Genomic DNA, 20,429 nt, shown 5'->3' with positions numbered 1-20,429 from the left:
GCATTTATAGTTATAATCAACCCTAGAAAGGTTTATAGTATGTACCAGCTGACCTGGTAATCGTCGTGTTGCAATATAAATAAAAAAATGTTAAGGGTGAACAACCATTATCACTAAGGGGTATGAAAAATAGATAGTAGCCGATTCTCAGCGCTACTGGATATGCATATAAAATTTGGTGAAAATCGGTAAAGCCGATTCGGAAGAGTACGGTAACTAACATTGTGACACGAGAATTTTATATATAAGATTTACTAGCTGAAGTAGGTATGTGTAACTGCTAATTCAGTTGAGATGTCTCGTATAGGTATCTTCCTTAGCATGCCATTCAAATTAGAACATAGCAGTGCTTGACTCCGTTTTATTACACAAAAAATTGTATTTCGGTGGTCCATACGAAGGGAAACACGAAGAGTTCTACGATCTTTTATATTATTATAGTTATTGCAAATAATATAAATAATCATATTATGTGCCACCTAACACAACTCAAAATATATAAATGTAACTGAAACAAAGTTCCAAAAGTTGATCAGATGTTTTGTTGTCCTTAGTTTAAACTCTTTCAAAATTTTTTGCAGTGCTAAATTCTCCAAACACACCACGAATATAGTTAGGTAGTTGATTGAACCGGAAATTAAATGGTGATGATATCACCTTATAAGACCACAAAAAGTTCTATCAAAATTAAAAGTTATTATTACCGTACATATTTATGTATTTGTAAAAACAAACCTTAATTACCTGTTGTATCAAAGACACTATTCTTGAAAGAATGAAGGTCAGTTGTTAGGCTAGCTGCACATTCACTACGTATTACAATATACATACTTTACTCATACATCCAATTCAGTATTAATACACACTGTGAGCAAGATGCTATGCAACATTATTTTATTTGTGTGACAGCTGACAGCACGAAGAATTGATTTTGGGCCAAGTAATTATGAAATTTTGACTCTACATAAAACATAGTGTAACAACTCTTTGGTTATATAAGCGATACCATTTTTATAAAGATAATAAAAAATACGTGTGGCACTCGGAGACTGCCGCGGTAAAGCTGCATAGCATTTTTTATGCTATGAAAACGCTCAGAAGGAATTCCAGAAATACAATATATTCTTCCATAATCATCAACATTAATACATCTTTATCCACTATTTTATCATATCTCCATTATATAAGACATTGCAAATATCAGCTGACATTTCATAACTCCAATCAAGACTGAACATTCTAAAATATAAAATAGAAAAGTATTTAATAAGAGACGTAAAGTATTAACAAACAGCAATATAAATGGATCAATGCATCATCGCATTGATCCATTTATATTGCTGGTTGTTCATATTTAAAATACTTTGTACACAAATTATTTGTACCATAAATCATAATGGCGTTTTGATTTTGTACTGTCAAGTCTGTCAGTTGTAATTGTACGTTTAAAAATTACAAACACTCTTTTACGTTATTTTATTAATCCAGAATTCAACATAGCTTATGTTGATAAAATATATTATTTGGATAATGTGGTAATATAATTTTGAATTTTATAATGGGAATATAAAATATACTTCACGCAATTTTAAGATTTCCGCACGGATTATAAAAAAATGTGTATTACTGCCATCTGTGTAGACATGGGTAACTCAAACAAATCACGCGAGCTGCAGATCAGATCGCGAGTCATAAGACTGAGCCGGAGTCATGAATCGGCTCACAGATCAGATCAAATTAACTCAATTGATCTGTTTGATCTGAACGAGCTGAATGACTCGCGACCCGCGTTGCGAACTGTGCGAGTCGTTGGTTCTGGTGACTCACGCGACTCAAATGACTCAAACGATTCAAACAGCTCAAACGGGTCAAACGATTCACGGTAGTCATGGCTCGTAGGCTCACCGATATTAGCATGGCGCGGGATTGTTAATCAAGTTTATTAGTTTGAGACTTATATATTTTGAATAATGTCAAGTAAAAGCAGCAATGTCTGTAATTATTATTATTTTATCGATGTTGTAGTATTGTTGAATTAAAATATGTTTTTTTATTATTAGTTAATAAAGGCAGTTAGAAAGTTATTGATATATAGATAATATTGTGACGATTATAAATCTGATTTATTTATTTTGCTAAGTAAATAAATTGATCAATCGATATTTCACAGTAAGAATAAATTTAAGTAAAACGCCATCTTATGGTGAAAGCTAGAACTACATAGAATTCTCATTGAGTTACATATAAAATAAGCGCCATCTATGATCTAACTGATCTAAAGCGATATTCACAAAACCTTAACAGATGTCGCACCACTTACTTTTTTATATTAAACTCTATATCCTAGGAGTTAAAAGTTAAAATTGCATAACATGAATCAAAGAATAACTAACATTCACGATTCACGAAACGCCGTGAGCCGCGACCTGAATTGATCTGATCTGTTTGGGTTTGATCTGCAGATCAAACTCATATAATAAGTGAGCTGAATCTTTGAATCGGGTCAGATCTGAGTTACTCACCTCTACATCTGTGTTCAAGTTGACGAATTAAGGTTATCAAATAAAATAATAAGGAATGTAAAATAATACTTTATTCAATTATATCCATATCTTTCTATTAACAGTCAACAACTCGGTTACCTGGAGACTTGATATGCAACAGTCCTCCACCGCTATTTTCACTTACACCACGGGGCGCCGGCAGCATTTGGTCAAGGTGACGACGCACCAGTATGCCATTTTCAGTTCTGACTTCATAATGGAGTCTACCTAATCTTCGGATGACGACTCCGAACTCCCATTTAACTCTTGGGTTGGTGTAACTGCGGACTTGTACCTTATCACCTTGTCCGAACTCCTTCGTTGGCGGTGCATTGTAATGTAATCTGGATAGTGGGGCGGATTTCTTAAATAAGGCCTGCATATAGGTTCTTACCTCTCTGCCGAACATTAACTGATAAGGTGATAACCCTTTTGTATTAGGTGTACGTCTCAAGCGTGCCTTGACAGTTAACAGTTTATCAAATAAACTTCCGCCGGAGTCGAGCCACTTTGAGCCAATTTGAAAAAAGTTCTACTTGCGATTCTACCTTACAGTGGCCGCTTTCAATTAAGTGTACTGTATGCCCTTTGGCATTGCCACTTTTAATATTAATATATAAAATATAATTAACATTATATAATAACTAACAAACCTGTTAATCAGGATATCTTTATGTCCACGAACAGGATATGCATAAACATCATTAATGCTAATATATGCAAAATCACACATGTAACCGATCCATATTTCGATATGACAACAAACACTTACATGACCGTTTGTGCAAAATGCAATTTGCATAATTTTGCATAACGGCATATCTCGGGTCATAAACTAATGATTTTGTTACAGTTACATGACTTTTGTCATGTAATTTTATGTAATAAACCCAGATTTTATAATTCAGGAGGTGATCATCAAATTTTTTTTGAGTAAATCTAGTGGATTTTAATGAAATAATTTAAAATCAAGAAACAATTATGAAAGTAACGAAAACATGATAAGTAACCGGTCTTTGTTGTCCTTTACCTACGCCAAGTTTCGCCACATGGAACTTTGAATAATAACCAATATTTTATTTGCGTATGTTCTTTTACTGCTTCTATATCATTATCAATACTATAGTGCAAGTCTCAGAATGATATGGGCTCTAATATTTTCGCATTCAATCGTCTTAGCACATACTCGTGTGCATGACGCTGTGAACGCCGTGTGGTACATGTCGATGGTTAACCGTGCAAGCTGTTTCCAGCGTGTTAAAACATGTGTATACTAACCTCGATGTCTGCGTGGCGTCCCCTTCGTGTCTTTGCTGGTCGAGTAAAGTCGGCAGCGGGGCGGAATGCAGCGCCAGCTCACACCATGTAGCCCTGGCGAGCAACAGCACGTACTCGGTATGCGCAACGCAACTGCGGACGCCTTGGTTTACTTGTCACGCGTCACGTCCAGCTTGCGATCTCCGCGGCTAGAAGGAATCACGTGTACTGACCACGATGTCGCCGTAGCCTCTCCCTGGCGTCGTTGCTGGTCGAGTAAGGCCGGCAGGGCGGCGGTGCGCAGCGCTCGCTCGCACTCCGTTGCCTCAGCCAACAGCAGCACATACTCATTGTGCGCGCGGTGTAGCCGCCGGCACGCTTTGCCGTACTTGTCGCGGGTCTCGTCAAGTTTGCGACCACCGCGGCTTGTCGGACCTGTAATGATTGTTCATTTTGTAAATAAGGTTTTCTACATTCATAATCCCATATGTGTAACATGGACACAAAGATGAATACTGCAACTGCAGAATGGTTTTTGTTTCAGCCCACGACCTGGGCATATGATTGACTGAATCACACATCACTGTAAGGGCATTTTGGAGAACTCTCAGGTCGCCTTTGACGTTACAACAAAATTCTAAAATCATTATAATGCGTTTCTTTTTGAAGCATAAACCTCTAAATTTCATAATTTACTACAAAATTCATACAAATAAAATCTTTATTGTCACGCCTACTTCTAGAGCCATCAGGAACCTTAAAAACTTATAAGTAACATACTACCTGAAGATTCGTATCTAAAGTACAGTTATAACGTCGTTTAGTGAAATAATTAACCTGAACTATAATAGTTATGGAAATGTAACTGTGTATTGCACATGCAACTGTAACCGTACTCCAAGTTTAATTGTATTCCCTCGAATAATCTTCATTTAAACATGCAAGTCATTAATGCACTCATTAGCCACAGACTCCCGTCGTATGTTTACATATGCAAATAACATTTTTACTCCGCAATCATAAAGAAATTACAGAAATAGAATTATGGAGGACCGCGGCCGTCATTACCGCAGTAGAGTAAGAGTAATAGGCAATAAACATAGGCAGTATAGGCAATATAGGCGGTATAGGCAGTAAACATGTCAGTGAAACAGAATTAGAATGGGCCGTGAAACGGTTGGCCGCGCGAAACACCGCACCAGGCCCTGACGGAATCCCGGGTCGGGCCTGGGTGTTGGCGCTGACCGTTCTCGGGGAGAGGTTGCGGTCTCTGTTCACTGACTGCCTCCGTGCCGGTCGCTTCCCAGCGGAATGGAGGCAGGCGAAGGTGGTGCTCCTCCACAAACCGGGCAGACCCTCAGACTCACCCTCGGCCTACAGGCCGATATGTCTGCTGAACGAAGTGGGAAAGCTTTTCGAGCGGATTGTTTCCGCTCGTATCAGCGGACATTTGGCGTGCAGCGGTCCGGATCTATCCGACAGTCAGTACGGCTTCCGAAAGGAACGCTCGACTGTCGATGCTATACTCCGTGTTCGCGCAGTCACAGAGCAGGCCGTATCCAGTGGCAGAGTCGTTCTGGCTATAAGCCTAGACATTGTGAATGCTTTTAACACTCTGCCCTGGAAAGCGATAAGGGAGGCCCTCGTATATCATCAGGTGCCTCCCTATTTGCGTGACGTGTTGACGGTCTATCTGTCGAACCGGAGTGTAAGCTATCCGGGCCGATACGGGAGTGTCGGGGAGAAGCGTGTCGTGTGCGGGGTTCCGCAGGGGTCGGTCTTGGGGCCACTCCTGTGGAATCTCGCATATGATGTCGTACTGCGGACGGAGCTCCCTCGAGGTGTAAGCGTTATCTGCTACGCCGACGACACTCTCGTACTCGCCGAGGGTGAGACTTTTGAGGGCACGACGAGGCTGGCCGAATTAGGGGTGGCACGCGTTGTCGCAAAAATACGCGGAATAGGCCTTAGCGTTGCGGAGAATAAGACCGAGGCGCTATGGTTCCACGGCTTGCGGAGGGGCGTGGAACCACCCTGCATGTCAGTGCGGGTGGGTGACGCGGTTATCGAAGTGGGCAGGTGCATGAGGTACTTGGGGCTCGTGTTGGACAGCCGCTGGCGTTTCGACGAGCATTTCGACCGTCTGGTCCCCCGGATTCACAAGGTAGCGGGTGCTTTGCACAAACTGCTTCCAAATCTAGGGGGACCAAGGGAGGAAGTCCGCCGCCTCTACGCAGGTGTCGTGCGCTCTGTCGCGCTCTACGGTGCGCCCGTATGGTCTAATAGACTGTCGGGCTGCCGGCGCCGCGCGGCCAAATTGAATGCCGCGCAGCGTATGATCGCGATCAGAGTCGCACGAGGATACCGGACTATTTCGTATGAGGCGGCCACAGTCCTGGCGCGGTTTCCGCCCCTGGACATTCTGGCGGATATGACTGCTGAGATCTTTTTTAAGATCCGCAGTCTCCGCCAGAGTGGCCATCCTCCTAACGCTGAGACGGTCGAAGTGCTCCGGACGAGAGCTAGCTGGCACGCCCTAAGACGCTGGCGTGATAGGCTCCAGGAGCCACGGGGCGCACGCCAACGCGTGGTCCGTGCGATCCTGCCCAGCTTCCGAGCTTGGCTAGAAAGGAAGAAACGCGTCACCTACCGGCTGACACAGGTGCTCACCGGACATGGCTGCTTCGGTGAGTACCTGCACAGGATAGGCAGGGAGGCCTCAGCGCAGTGCCATCATTGCGGCCATGCCCAGGATTCTGCGCAGCACACCCTCGAGGACTGCCCAGCGTGGCAACCCGAGCGGCAGATCCTGGTGCAGAATATAGGGCCGGACCTCTCCCCGGAGACTGTTGTTGCGGCAATGGTCCGTTCTGGCGAAGCGTGGGATAGCGTGGTCGCGTTCTGCGACCGCGTTATGCTCGCAAAAGAGGACGCCGAACGGGCCAGGGAGCGCGCTGATCCCGCGCGGAGAAGGAGACGCCGAAGGCGTAGATAGCGCCCCCCGGCGCGGTGTCCCTGTAGTCTCGGGAGTAGAATAGGGCTACGGTATCCCCTGCCTGTCGTAAGAGGCGACTAAAAGGGGGCTTCCGGGGTTGCGGGTGGCAAGAGTGGGAGCTCGGACCGTCCAGCAAGCAACCCCGGGAAGGACGACGGTATGTGTGGTCGCATACCGTCGTAAACACCAGATGGTGTGGGAGGAGTCAAAAGTGCTCCCCCAGGGTAGAGCCCGATCGGGGCATTGCGCTTGGAGGACTCCGGTTGTGTTCCCTCGGAGATCCCGGAGTTCTCCAACAAGCGTTGAGGACGACCACCGGGGGGGTTTTAGTGCGGTAAAAATCCCACATAACCCGGCGTCGCTCCCACGTCGTCGGGTACCTTTTGAAGGTTTCCCCCTCGTAAACAAAAAAAAAAAAAAAAAAAAAAAAAAAAAAAAAAAGGCAGTAAACATACGACACAATATAGGCATAGGCAAAAATCCTAACGGCAATCGCCTGTAGGTACATACTTGTTGAGACTTGAAGACAAAATATTTATTAATCTAGACAAAATATATGTATATGATATCTATCTTATCTATCTATTTTGTTCACACTATATTTGCCTATCATATTAATTTTCTGACTTTCTGTTGGAATAAGTAGTCCTTTGTACTACATTTCTTTTTAATGCTCTATTTCTTTGTTTTGTTTCTGTGTACACAAATTTGTAAATAAAATAAAATAAAAATAAATAATCTTAAGACTATTGTAAATTTCATAACAGATGCAAAAAGTTTTTAAACTATTTAACTAAGAATATGCGCCAAAATTATGAATTATATTTTGTAGATTCGTGATTTTTAGATAGTATTTGTACATATTCGTATGTACTTACTTTAAAGGTACTGGGAATCTCTTTTAATGCTACACTCTATATATTTGAAGTCGAATATCGAAGTGATAAAATGCTACTTTTATGCCCGAAAACCCGAAATCTATAACGCCAAAGTTATTTTTACTTTTGTCGTAGCTCACTGTGAAATGTATTTTTGCCTATAAACCTTTAAATAAATAAATTCAGTAGTTTCAAACGTCATGTTCTACAATCAGTACAGGAAAAATTTTAAAAGTATTTTTGTCTTGCTTTGTACATAAGCGTATACTGTTCAAAAATTAGGAATTTGAAAAGCACAAACATAGAATTCCGTAAATATACGTACATTTTTCCTGTACGGATTTTTTGAACTCGATTATTACCCACTTTGCACAAATTTGAACCGTCCGATTAAGTTCAAATTTTGAATACTTATTAAGAACCAATGAAAATACATGATTTTAATAATTTTATCCAATTCTAATTATGTCTCTTCAGGATCGTCAGGATTAACGATTTTCCTTGTACGATTTTAGCGTGGTTTTTAGTTTTTAAACTATAATAATTGCTAATACACAAATAAGTTTCTGTGAATCAGGAGGCACGGCAGTGCCTCCGCCAAGTCGAGCCAAAAAAAGCGGCACGGCCGTATATGTCTTTACTCTTTGCCGTTCATATTCATCTGCATAAGATCTTAGAGTTGCGTGCACGCAATTCCAACTTCAAGAAAATAACTGTGAGAGCTATTATAGCGTTTAACAACCAGTATTAATGGCTATAATTGTTGTGTAAGAATACAGCTATCTTAGACTGTCGATAAACAGATCTCTTGCGAAATCGTCTGGCGCCAGTAATATGGTAAAATAGGTGAATATGTTAACATTTTGATAATTCGTAGTGTAGAGAGAACGATGGTCGCATATACAGGGTGAATTTTTCAAATAGGCGTTCAGGGCCAAATCCGAAACTATAAGGATTAGCGAAAAATGCTGAAAGGAGTTACAAGGCCGATTTTGATAAAAACTAAAATTGCATCATTAGTTTTTTAAAATATCTTTTTCCTTAGCCGGGAATCGAACGAGTTCATTTTGAAAAAAATACACCGGATTTGGGCCTGAAAGCCCGTTTGAAAAATTCACCCTGTATAGGTGTCCGGATCGTCCACCCCCTATGGCATATGCCACAAAAATCTTGAAACAAAAATCCTTCTTTTTGACAGACAGAACTCAGCAATCAGAGGCTTTTTGTCTCCCTCACATGTTCGCAAAAAAAAGAGACAAAACATAAAGCGCCATTTTGTTTACTTAGACATTTATTGTTACGTCACTGGCACTATAGTTTTGATACAATCCGCTAGGGGCGCTGATTGGGTGTTGTATGGCCAAATAAAACAGTCATATTTGTCAAAACGTAAAAACTCATGGTGAGTCGTAAAAACTCCTGTAGTAAGCCAGAAATAGGCTTAAGGAAACTATATTACCGGTTTTTTGACGTTATTCAACGCAATTACTGTCGTAGACCATGTTCAGATAAAAATGTCGTTCCTCTAAAACCAGAGTTATATTGCCAATTAAATATTTATGACATCATTAAAAATGCGGTAAAATTAGCTTGGTCGTGATTCTTTTACGTGTATATTATAATACTCGTAATACGTACTCGTATTCCATACGTAGGACATATTTTTATGTAAATTGCTTAGGAAAAAACATAAAATAATTGTCTGGGTTTTTGAATAACTTCCTTCCGACCTTATCTCGTGCTCATAATCCAAAGGAAAAATGTTTTTCCTCAATATATTCAATAAAAAACCTACTTATCTACTGTGTGAAATAACTAAATTTATTTTACCGATTTTACCTTTAGTGAGTAATATGTTATTTATAGTAGAAGATCCGAAGCTAAATCGAACTGGACCGAGCTGATAATAGAATGAAACTCATTTTATAACGAAATTAGTACATTGGGTAATACATTAAAAATGGGTTTGCTAAAAAAATCCTGGACAGGATAATTTTAATTATTTTTTGAAAAATTAATTTTCATTTTGCAGACAACCCTACATTAACGTGTTCACAATAAAACAGCGCTTCTACTGATATAAAATTTTATCTATTATCATCATGAGTGAAAGTAGTTGCCAACGAAATACCTGTTTATACCTGACAACCCAGTAGTTCGTCCACGTAAATAATAGGCAACCCAAAGCCTGTACATTCTGTATGTTTTTAACATTCACTCAGAATAGAATTTTCTTATTATCTTGATGTTGCAAAATTTAATTTTCAATTAAATTTTAATTTTTCAAAAAATAATTAAAATTATCCTGTCCAGGATTTTTTTAGCAAACCCATTTTTAATGTATTACCCAATGTACTAATTTCATTATAAAATGAGTTTCATTCTATTATCAGCTCGGTCCAGTTCGATTTAGCTTCGGATCTTAGACCATTACGTAAATTCCGTCAATCATTATCCAGTATTTTCAAAAATTAAAACAGACATAAATAGGTTTTGATGTCTTTCAAACAAATAAAGTTAGAAAATAACATTTGTCTAATTATGAAAAAAACATTTTATTAATAATTTATATACATGACTGTAGAATCCAGGTAGTTTCCTCTTGTCTTTATCAAGTAGAAAATGTCTAAGAGGTTACATTGAGACAAGATATCTCGTGCTTATTAGCAGTCGCATCTTTCTCGGTACTCTTATAACTATACTTGGAAGGAGACATACTTCTCCGAAGCGTTCGAGCTTAGTCCTCAGAGGTAGCGGCACATCTTTAGCCGACCTCAGATGGGAACATTTAATCCCGGGATTGATTACAGATGACCATGGGTGGATACTTACCATCAGGTTTTTTTTTATAATATATGAGTAGCAGACGAGCATACAGTATTACAGTCCACCTGATGGTAAGTGGCTACTGCCGCCCATGGACATCTGTAATTAACCCCAGATAGGGTTAGATATTCCTACTTGAGGTCGGCCACAGATGCGCCGCTACCTCTGAGGACTAAGCTGGAACGCCTCGGAAAAGTCAGTCTCCCTTACCACACCCTTCAAAACGGAACACAGCAGCGCCTAACACTACTGTTATTAGGTAGAAATAGGTGTGACGGTGGTGCCGCCGGAGTCGAACCACAAAGGGTTCTACCACCTTCAAAAGGTGGACTGCATGCTCCTCTGTTACTCCTATATTATTAAAAATTCTTCCTAAAAGAGGCGTACATTCACAGCAACGAACATTAATGAATACTTACATGCACAGAACTGCTGACATACCTAATATTATTAAGCAATATTATAATTCGTGTTACCTACAATGGAGCATTGATAGTAACCTCAGACTATGAACCACGGTTTCGCAAACTGCGTGGGCGCAATTAGGTATATTTTTAGCCACGTATTGTTTGTTTACATTGAATTCGAACGATGTAGAACATTGACGAGCCTTGTATTAAATACTTTTCATTCAACATGTGGTGGCTAACTAATTGTTAATTTATTTGTCAACAAATGCATTTAAGTTTTAAGTATACCTACAGTTATTCACTTTCGAAAAATAATTGTATATTGCACTAGGTACATGGTTGAAGTATTTTAGTACCTATGTGTTGTGTGGTTGTCTGTGGTAGATGTCAAGACTAATAGCATATTAGAGATAGATTCATTTTTTTTTGCTTCATGGACTAGTTTTACTACACTATTGTACATATAAATCAAAATCCAATCGCATGCACTGAATCATGTTTCCCACGCTATTTTTTTAAGGCATATGCATATGCCAATATGGCATACCATCGTGAGCTAGATTAGCTATCCACAATAAATATGTATTACATAGATGTATAATAGTTCAGACACACTCATAGAAATGGACGGCGTAAGCTCTGTAATAGTATTCCATTCTGTTTCCGCGCAAATGTGAATGGACCTGAACTATGTTTTATTTGTTTATCTGTTACGCGGTTATTTAGTCTGTGGCGGTTTTTCTTATAATCTGGACCATAGTGTCGTGTATAGTCTGTGCAATCGTATCTATGTTCCTTTGTCTATTCTCTATAACTTCCGTCCGATGAAAAGTTCAGTTGAAGCAAGTTGAAGTAACGACCATCTCTAAAAATATTATAAATTGGTGAGTGGCACCATTATATCCTCCAAAGATATAACACATTCTATGCGGATCATTCAAAAGCAAGTCTAATTTATCTACTCTCGCTAAATAAGCCATGCATTTACATGATGTTAAAGTGATCACTACACTCCTACCAAGACAGAAAACGATGGTACCAAAAACGTACTAAGGATTATGTTGTAAGGCTTTATACTTTATAGATACAATAGGTAAGACTAAATATGCTAACACATCAATCGGTCGATTGATGATATAACTGTCCATTTATCATCATTGAGCAGCGATAGCCTAGTGGTAAGAAACTCGGCCTCTCGATCGAGGGGTCCGAGGTTCAAATCCCAAACACCTCTAGTTTTTCGAAGTTATATGCGTATTAGAAATTAATTATCACTTGCTGCTGATGCTGGTGAAGTAAAACATCGTGAGGAAACCTGCATACCTGAGAGATTTATAAAAAAAATCTCAAAGGTATGTGAAATCTACCAATACGCACTTGGCCAGCGCGGTGGACTATGGCCTAATCCCTCTCATTCTGAGAGGAGACCCGTGCCCAGCAGTGGGACAGTAATGGGATGCTGATGATGATTATCACCGATTGTCAGCTGTCACCACACCAATCAATCGTTGACATCACCAGTCACTTTTTTTTATAATATAAGAGTAGCAAACGAGCATGCAGTCCACCTGATGGTAAGTGGCTACTGCCGCCCATGGACATCTGTAATCAACCCCAGATAGGATTAGATATTCCTACCTGAGGTCCGCCACAGATGCGCCGCTACCCCTGAGGACTAAGCTGGAACGCCTCGGAAAAGTATGTCTCCCTTACCACACCCTTCAAACCGGAACACCATCCATCCATCCATCCATCAGCCTTTACTGGTCCACTGCTGGACATAGGCCTCCCCTAGTCTGCGCCACTCCGACCGGTCTTGGGCCGTCTGCATCCAGCGGTTACCCGCCGTCCGCTTCAGGTCGTCAGTCCACCTGGTCGGGGGGCGTCCTGTACTCCTTTTGCCGAGACGTGGTCTCCATTCGAGGACCTTCCGACCCCACCGGTTATCGGTCCTACGAACTATGTGGCCAGCCCATTGCCACTTCAGCTTGCTTATTTTGAGAGCTATGTCGGTAACTTTCGTTCGCCTACGGATTTCCTCGTTACGAATTCTGTCGCGTAGGGAAATACCGAGCATAGCTCTCTCCATAGCTCGCTGAGCGACTTTGAGTCTTCGTATTAGGCTCACAGTGAAAGACCACGTCTCGGCACCGTACGTCATCACTGGCAACACACACTGCTCGAACATCTTCGACTTCAGGCTCTGAGGTATCTTGGATGAGAAGATGTCACGCAATTTCCCGAACGCTGCCCAACCGAGTCGGATTCTACGAGTGACCTCTTTCTCGAAGTTGGACTTACCCATCTGGATTATCTGTCCCAGGTAAACGTATTCGTCAACAACTTCGAGTGTGACGCCATCTACAACGACCGGCATGGGTGTGACATGGACGTTAGACATGATCTTCGTCTTGTCCATGTTCATCTTAAGACCTACCCGTTGAGAGGCGCCACAGAGGTCATTGAGCATGGTATTGAGGTCCTCCAGCGACTCCGCCATGATGACGATATCGTCTGCGAATCGAAGGTGAGTGATATATTCGCCATCGATGTTGATGCCGAATCCTTTCCACTCCATCAGTTTGAACACGTCCTCCAGTGCAGCGGTAAACAGTTTTGGAGACAATACGTCACCCTGTCTCACACCTCGCTGCACTTGGATGGGGTTCGTACTTCTGTCGTGTAATCGGATCGTCATTGAGGCTGCCTTATACATACACTTCAACACTTCGATGTATCGATAGTCGATCTGGCACCTCTGGAGTGACTCCAATACCGCCCACGTCTCGATAGAATCGAAGGCTTTCTCATAGTCCACATAAGCCACGCACAACGGCAGGTTGTACTCCTCGGACTTCTGTACCACCTGCCGCAGCGTGTGTATGTGGTCCATGGTGCTAAAGCCTTTTCGAAAGCCGGCTTGTTCGGGAGGCTGGAAGTCGTCGAGCCTGCGAGCTATTCGATTGTAGATGACCCTCGAGAACACTTTGTAGACATGGCTCAAAAGCGCAATGGGCCTGTAGTTCTTCAACAAAGACGTATCGCCTTTTTTGAAGAACAGTACCACCACGCTTTTGCTCCACGCCTCCGGTGCTATACCCTGGCTAATGACGGAATCGAATAGCTGTTGGAGTGCTATTAAAATCGGTTTGCCACCTGCTTTTAGCAGTTCCGTTGTTATTCCGTCTTCGCCAGGTGCTCGGTTGTTTTTGAGCTGTTTGAGGGCCATTCTTATCTCGTAAAGGCTGACGTCCGGGATATCTTCGGTATAGTGCCGGGTTAGCGTGGCTCGCTTGTCAAAGACAGGGCGTAGAGGCGCACGCGAAGTGGTATATAACTGTCCGTAGAACTTCTCAATTTCTCTCAGAACTTCAGGCCTCGTGGCAACTGTGGTGCCGGCATCCGTCCTCAGCTGCGTCAGCAAGCTTTGCCCAACACGCAGATCCCTTGCGAAGACTTTGGAGCCTTTATTCCGCTCAATGCACTCTTTAATGCGAATAGCATTAAAGAGGCGCAAGTCGTGTCGCATTCTATTAAAGATCTGTGCGTTGAGCCGCCTGTACTTAGACAGTGAAGCCGGAGACTGCACACACATTGCCCGCCGCTCTGCCATAAGTCCGAGTGTATGGGCTGAGAGCCTTTGAGTTGCTCTTTTGGAGGCGGTCTGGTAGTACTTCGACCCCACCTCACGGACAGTTTCTACCAACTTGGTGTTGATATCGTCAACATCTGCGCAATGTTCTAGGCATCGCAGACGATTATCGAGCTCGAGTCGAAAGTCTTCAGAGCCCTGGACCTGGCAAGGTGTTGGACGAAGTATCGACTTCATAAGGCGGGACCGTTCCAGCTTGACTTGGATATTTAACGTGCCTCTAACCATCCGATGATCGCTTCCGGTTTTAAGCCTATTGATCACAGAGACATCGTTAAATATATGCCGTTTGTCCGCCAGTATGAAGTCAATCTCGTTTTTGGTAGTACCATCGGGACTCATCCAGGTCCACTTCCTCTGGGGCTTCTTCTTGAAAAAGGAGTTCATCATATAGAATCCTTCCTTTTCCAAAAAGTTAGCCAGCAAGTGGCCTCGATGGTTTCGATGACCAAATCCAAAAGGCCCCACCTTCGACTCATCGCCATATTGGACACCTAGTTTTGCATTGAAGTCCCCCATCACAACCGTGAAGTACGATTTTGAGGTATGTATGGCTTTTGATATGTCCTCATACATAACCTCAACCTCGTCGTCGGAGTGTGTCGATGTCGGCGCATATACCTGTATGACCTTCAGCGAGTATCTTTTAGATACTCTGAGTATAAGGTATGCTACCCTTGGCGACACACTCTTGATCTCCACTATGTTGTTGACGAGGGACTTGTTGACGATAAACCCGACACCACCTTGGGACAGATGTTCGCCCTCCCGGTGATAGAGCAAGTTACCGGATTTTAGGATCGTCGAGTCCTCCCCCTGTCTTCGGACTTCAGACAACCCTATAATACTCCAGTTTAACTTGCCTATCTCTTCTTCCAGCTCATATATCTTCTCATCGTTCCTCAGAGTCCTGGTGTTATATGTTGCCAGGTGCAGCAGTCGTCGTTTATGGTAGCCCGATCTCTGCCGGAGATTCTTAGCACCCCCTGCCCCGCCGTAACCGTGACCGCTACCGTAGCCAGGAATAGCGGGGCTGCCGGGGACTGGGGGCCGGGGTTTTGTTGCAGCTGCCATTAGGGGGTTGTTGCCATAGTCACCGCGCTTGGCTGTGCGTGTTGGTGACCGCAGTATGGTGGTAAATTCACAGAGAGACGCTGCTGCCCATCTCCTGGTTTTGTCCCTTAGTCGGCTCTTACGACATCCACGGGAAGAGAGGGAGTGGTGCTATTCGCAGCCGGCACCACACGGCACGGAACCGGAACACAGCAGCGCTCAACACTGCTGTTATTAGGTAGAAATAGGTGTGGCGGTGGTGCCGCCGGAGTCGAACCACAAAGGGTTCTACCACTTTTAAACTTTTCACTACTATTGTTTGGACGTTCTACCACATTTGCTTTCGCTTTACAATATCTTGTACCTTAATAATTATCATCCACGAGCTAATAAATGTAAAGCGTATCAACTTCTACTTTGTAAAATATGTCATGCTTCATACATAAATAGAATAAATACAAAAGCTGCATTTCCTAGTAGAAAATACCAACTTACACTTACATTTAAGGTAGTTCTCCTCGAACTTGGTCCTCATCTGCTTGTACGACTCCAGGCACTTCTGGTACTCGCTCTGCTTCCTCTGGACTTCTTCTGATAGCTGTGGACAACGTTTTAAAAGTTAAAAAAAAATTAATAACCTTTTACCAACAATTTAGGTAAAAATATGTAAAATGCCTTTTACACCTAATTTCCCTGTGTTGATTATTTTTTTAAGCTATGGCATAGCTTTTATCGCGGGCTTTGAGCGCGGCGACCGAATCGAGAAATTCCGTAACGAAAATTAATAACACCTTTGTTGGATATCACGTCTCCAGGCAACCGAGTTTTTATAATATGGAAGAAGCAATCAAGCAGTCCATATGGTGATAAGTGGCTACTGCCGTCTATGGGCATTTGTTATCAACCAGGTAAGAGTACCTGATGTCTACCACAAATGCGTTGATAAGGGCGTTGGAAAGACTAAGATGCAACTCCTACGAGAAGTTCTTCGTGAGATACGCACAAAGATGATTAATAACCTAAACCCAGACACATAATGGATTCATGATTGAGGTATTTGACTGAGAAATGATCGGAAAATCTTAATAGCAAACCGATTAGGTGACCACGGTGACTATATGCGTGTGACCATATACTCGTCTCATCGGTAAGCTTCAATTTTATTAATTTCTAATTTTATGGCAAGAACATGTTTTGCAAATTAATTCAAATTGTTAAGATTCACGTAACAATAAAAACAATGGGTTCATAGATAAGTAGATGGACAGAAGCTATTAAGTATTAGGAATGTTTATTCCGTTTTAAATAAATTAAAATACATTATAGAATCACATATTTAGCATTTACCTATCAAAGTAAAGCTATACAAATTTTTATTCCGCCATTAACAACCAATAGATAGGCCAAACCTAATAAAAGTTATTTTTTTTTTAATATATTTCTTATTTTATTACGTAAAGTTTAAAAGATAAACTCATGTAAATGTAAATCCAATTACATTTAATTGTTGGATTTTAGAAATAAATGACAAATTGGATATATACTCCAAATTATAAAAAAATTGGTAATTTATAAAAAGTAAATTCTAATTACGTTGTAAAATCGAAAAACTATATCAAATCAGTACATTTTAAATGTAGTACTTGTAACCGGCGAATCCCGCCTGAGACTATAATATTTAGCGAGCTTGTAGTAGCTTTCTTAATTTTAGTTGGATTGTTAGAGATGATTTGGATAAATACAGTTCTAGAAAACTATGGGATGATAAAAAAAAATGTGAGCCGTCACGGGACGCCTGGCAGATGTGAAACATCGACATTATTTTGTAAAAGTAATATGCAGAAAAGAACATATTGTGATAGGAACTAAATATGTCATAATGATAAAATAAAATATTACGATTTTTTTCCAGATAACGATGACTATTTATTGAATTCGATTGCGCATGGCGACGCGTCGCCACACCGTACACACTACTGCATATAGACTGTATATATTTAACCATCGTATAGCGTGGCCACGGCATGCGTCGCCACGCCAGAAATCGGTTTTACGTGCGGCTATAGATGTTTCACATCAATAATGACGAATCTGTTGAAAAATATAACTTTTATACCTAATTGTCCTTCCAAAGATCCTTTCACATTCTCATTACCTAACTCTAAACTAAACATGAATATTAACCGTTATTTAATCTTAACATAATTTACAACGGCTGTCTACGCAACAAGCTGTAAACTCAATAATCGTTTGAGCGAAATGATTTATAGTCTGTGGACAACCGAACATAAGCTTTTATAAGCTGTGGCATTAAGGACTTGATTTGAAAATTACGACTTCCGCTATAGTATGATTTTATGGATTACTCTGTCCATCCTGTAATGTCTAATGGATGTATGTTATGTTTCTAGGCAAAAATACCTCAATTTAAAAACTGTACTTAGTCTACGCTGACCATTTGTCCATCAGACTCTACCACATTTTAACCTGTTTGATTAGGACCTAATTAGGACCTGATTAGGACTCTTCAAAGGTATCAAGGTACTCTTCAAAGTGTAATACAACAAAAAATAAAAATAGATCAAGTGTAAGTTATAGGCTGTAGCTAAAGAGAGGAACTTTCAATGCGCAAATCCTACGCGAACATAGCCGTTACATTTATAAAACCAATCCAATATGTAATCAATGAATATATATATATTCTTAGTATAATAAAATTCAAACTAATCAGTATTTCGTCATTATAGTTAGAATTTCATACAAAATCGAAAACAATGATTCATACGTACTGATACACGTTCAATTAAAGAAATGTAAGCGAAAAATGAGCGTACCTTATCTAAACTTTGTATTGTATTTTATGTAATGTGATGCTATTCAACTTTTAACTGATGTTTTTCATACATATACAATTATATATCAACAAATAATATGATAATTTTCCACTCTTTGAATCATTATCGTAAATAACAGTACACGTCCAAAAATAGTACGGATAAATAAAATATTACTACACAAGGTCTTAAACTATGCTACAAATGTATTGTAAACCACATAATTGTGCAATACATAATTCCATTTCATTTATTATGGCGAAGAGATTAAAAGATTGCAAGTTGATTCTTTTATTACACAAGTCATATGAAGGCTCCGGAAATGATCGGCATTGCATTCCCAGGCCCGCTCAATGACAATCGATGACAAGACACAAACAGAAACTTTGCGGTTAATAAAAACATAATCGTGAGGTTTAAAAAGTTAATCACAGTAACCGATTATTAGATTTTTTATTAGGAAGGAAATCCTATTTTAAGAACGATACGTAAGTACTTAGTTATTTTTTATTTTGTCGTATCTGTGCTCTACATTATAGTAAAATGGATTGGATGTCATTATTGTAAAATAATCGATCTTTCTCGAGCCTATATAGTTTTGTCACAATAGTAAAACTGTACAACAGTTTTAAAAATAATTGAAAAAAAATCTGGAAATTCATGAAGACCTAGTTTTATCTCAGAGCGTGTGGGAAAATTAGTTTAGTATACTATATTTATGGAACATTTATATTTTTCATAAAGTATACGGAAGTAACAAAAAAATCTGTATGAAATATGTGATCATACATTTAAACATTGGAATCAAAGCCAAATTCGCACGCAAAAAGACGTTAATTACATTCCATTAATCCCAGGTTGAATACAAACGAATTGTGGTGTTATTAAAGTTTAAAAGGCATTATTAAGGTTTTAAAATATTCAATTAGTGATTCATCAACCATAATAGCATTTAATGACTGCACATGTGTTATCCGACACCTATAATTCTTTGAGTAAATTAAAAATACATTACGAGCTTAATATGCCTAAAAACCTAACAATTACCTACTATGAGTCATTTTTACAACACAAAGTAGATTTTGTATGTGTGCCATCATATAGTATATAAGTATAGATCTATATAAGTAACATATTTTTATTTATTTAATTTTTTTTATAAGAACAATACTTGAAACGAAAGGTTTTCTACTACCTAATACAAAAAAAAACTATATAAGTAAAGTAAACTAAAGATTATATAAAATAATATGAATAAAAATATTTGTACGATTAATTTAGTATTTTTCTATTATTTAAACTTGGACCGATTTTATGATGTAAACTTGGAGGATTTTTGGATATGCAAGGACTTTACAGAAGTGACATATTTTTAGCATTTTTAACTACAAAAATATCTGGACGTCGAAAATAGACACAGCCGCGTATTATTTATGAGGAACATTAATATAAAACAAGTTATTCTTCGTGTTAGTACCAACTCGTACCAAACAATTACGTTGCTAATGTAATAAATTATATTATGTAAACGAATTATGCTCACAACCATTCAATCTATTACAACCTACATAGTAGGTATAGTAGTAGGTACTATCCCGGACAGGAAAATGCGAAACTACTAACAATTTATTTATTGCCATGAAGACATTTATCAATTAGTTTTAAACCCGTTATATTATCAATATTAATATTATATTTAAACTGACAAAATAAATTCATCTCTGTGGTATCTGAACTTTTTTTTAATTGTCGCGTAAACGTGCATACATTACACTTGATGGTAAGTCATAGCAGATGGTAGATGCTATCAGTACCGCCCATGGACACCTGTAACCAACTTCATATCCAACATTGGTTTTACCTGAAGCTGATTTACAAATGTGTTGCTATTCCTGAGGACTATATGGTTACCTCAATTGTAAGTCAACCGGCGTTCTTACCCCTACACCCAACCCATCTTTTTACCTACTGTAAAAACTTC

General features: G+C 40.0%; 1 protein-coding gene across 6 annotated transcripts in view; it reads right to left on the bottom strand.

Moving 5' to 3' along the window:
* The window catches only part of FER (tyrosine-protein kinase Fer), a 79,001-nt gene that overhangs the window by 11,763 nt on the left and 46,809 nt on the right, over nucleotides 1-20,429 (bottom strand). For 3 of the 6 annotated variants that reach the window (XM_073073211.1, XM_073073214.1, XM_073073216.1), the window contains exons 3-4: nucleotides 16,110-16,212; nucleotides 4,034-4,235 (exon numbers count right to left, since the gene is read on the bottom strand). In XM_073073211.1, the coding sequence (XP_072929312.1) occupies nucleotides 4,034-4,235; nucleotides 16,110-16,212 (305 nt within the window). The remainder of the gene's footprint in view (nucleotides 1-4,033; nucleotides 4,236-16,109; nucleotides 16,213-20,429) is intronic. The other 3 variants (XM_073073212.1, XM_073073215.1, XM_073073217.1) reach the window with 1 other exon arrangement.

Source organism: Epargyreus clarus, unplaced genomic scaffold (assembly GCF_041222505.1).
Source record: "Epargyreus clarus isolate Ecla_fem2 unplaced genomic scaffold, WU_Ecla_fem_2.2 ptg000005l, whole genome shotgun sequence".
Taxonomy (NCBI): domain Eukaryota; kingdom Metazoa; phylum Arthropoda; class Insecta; order Lepidoptera; family Hesperiidae; genus Epargyreus; species Epargyreus clarus.
This window is presented reverse-complemented; position numbering and strand designations above follow the sequence as displayed.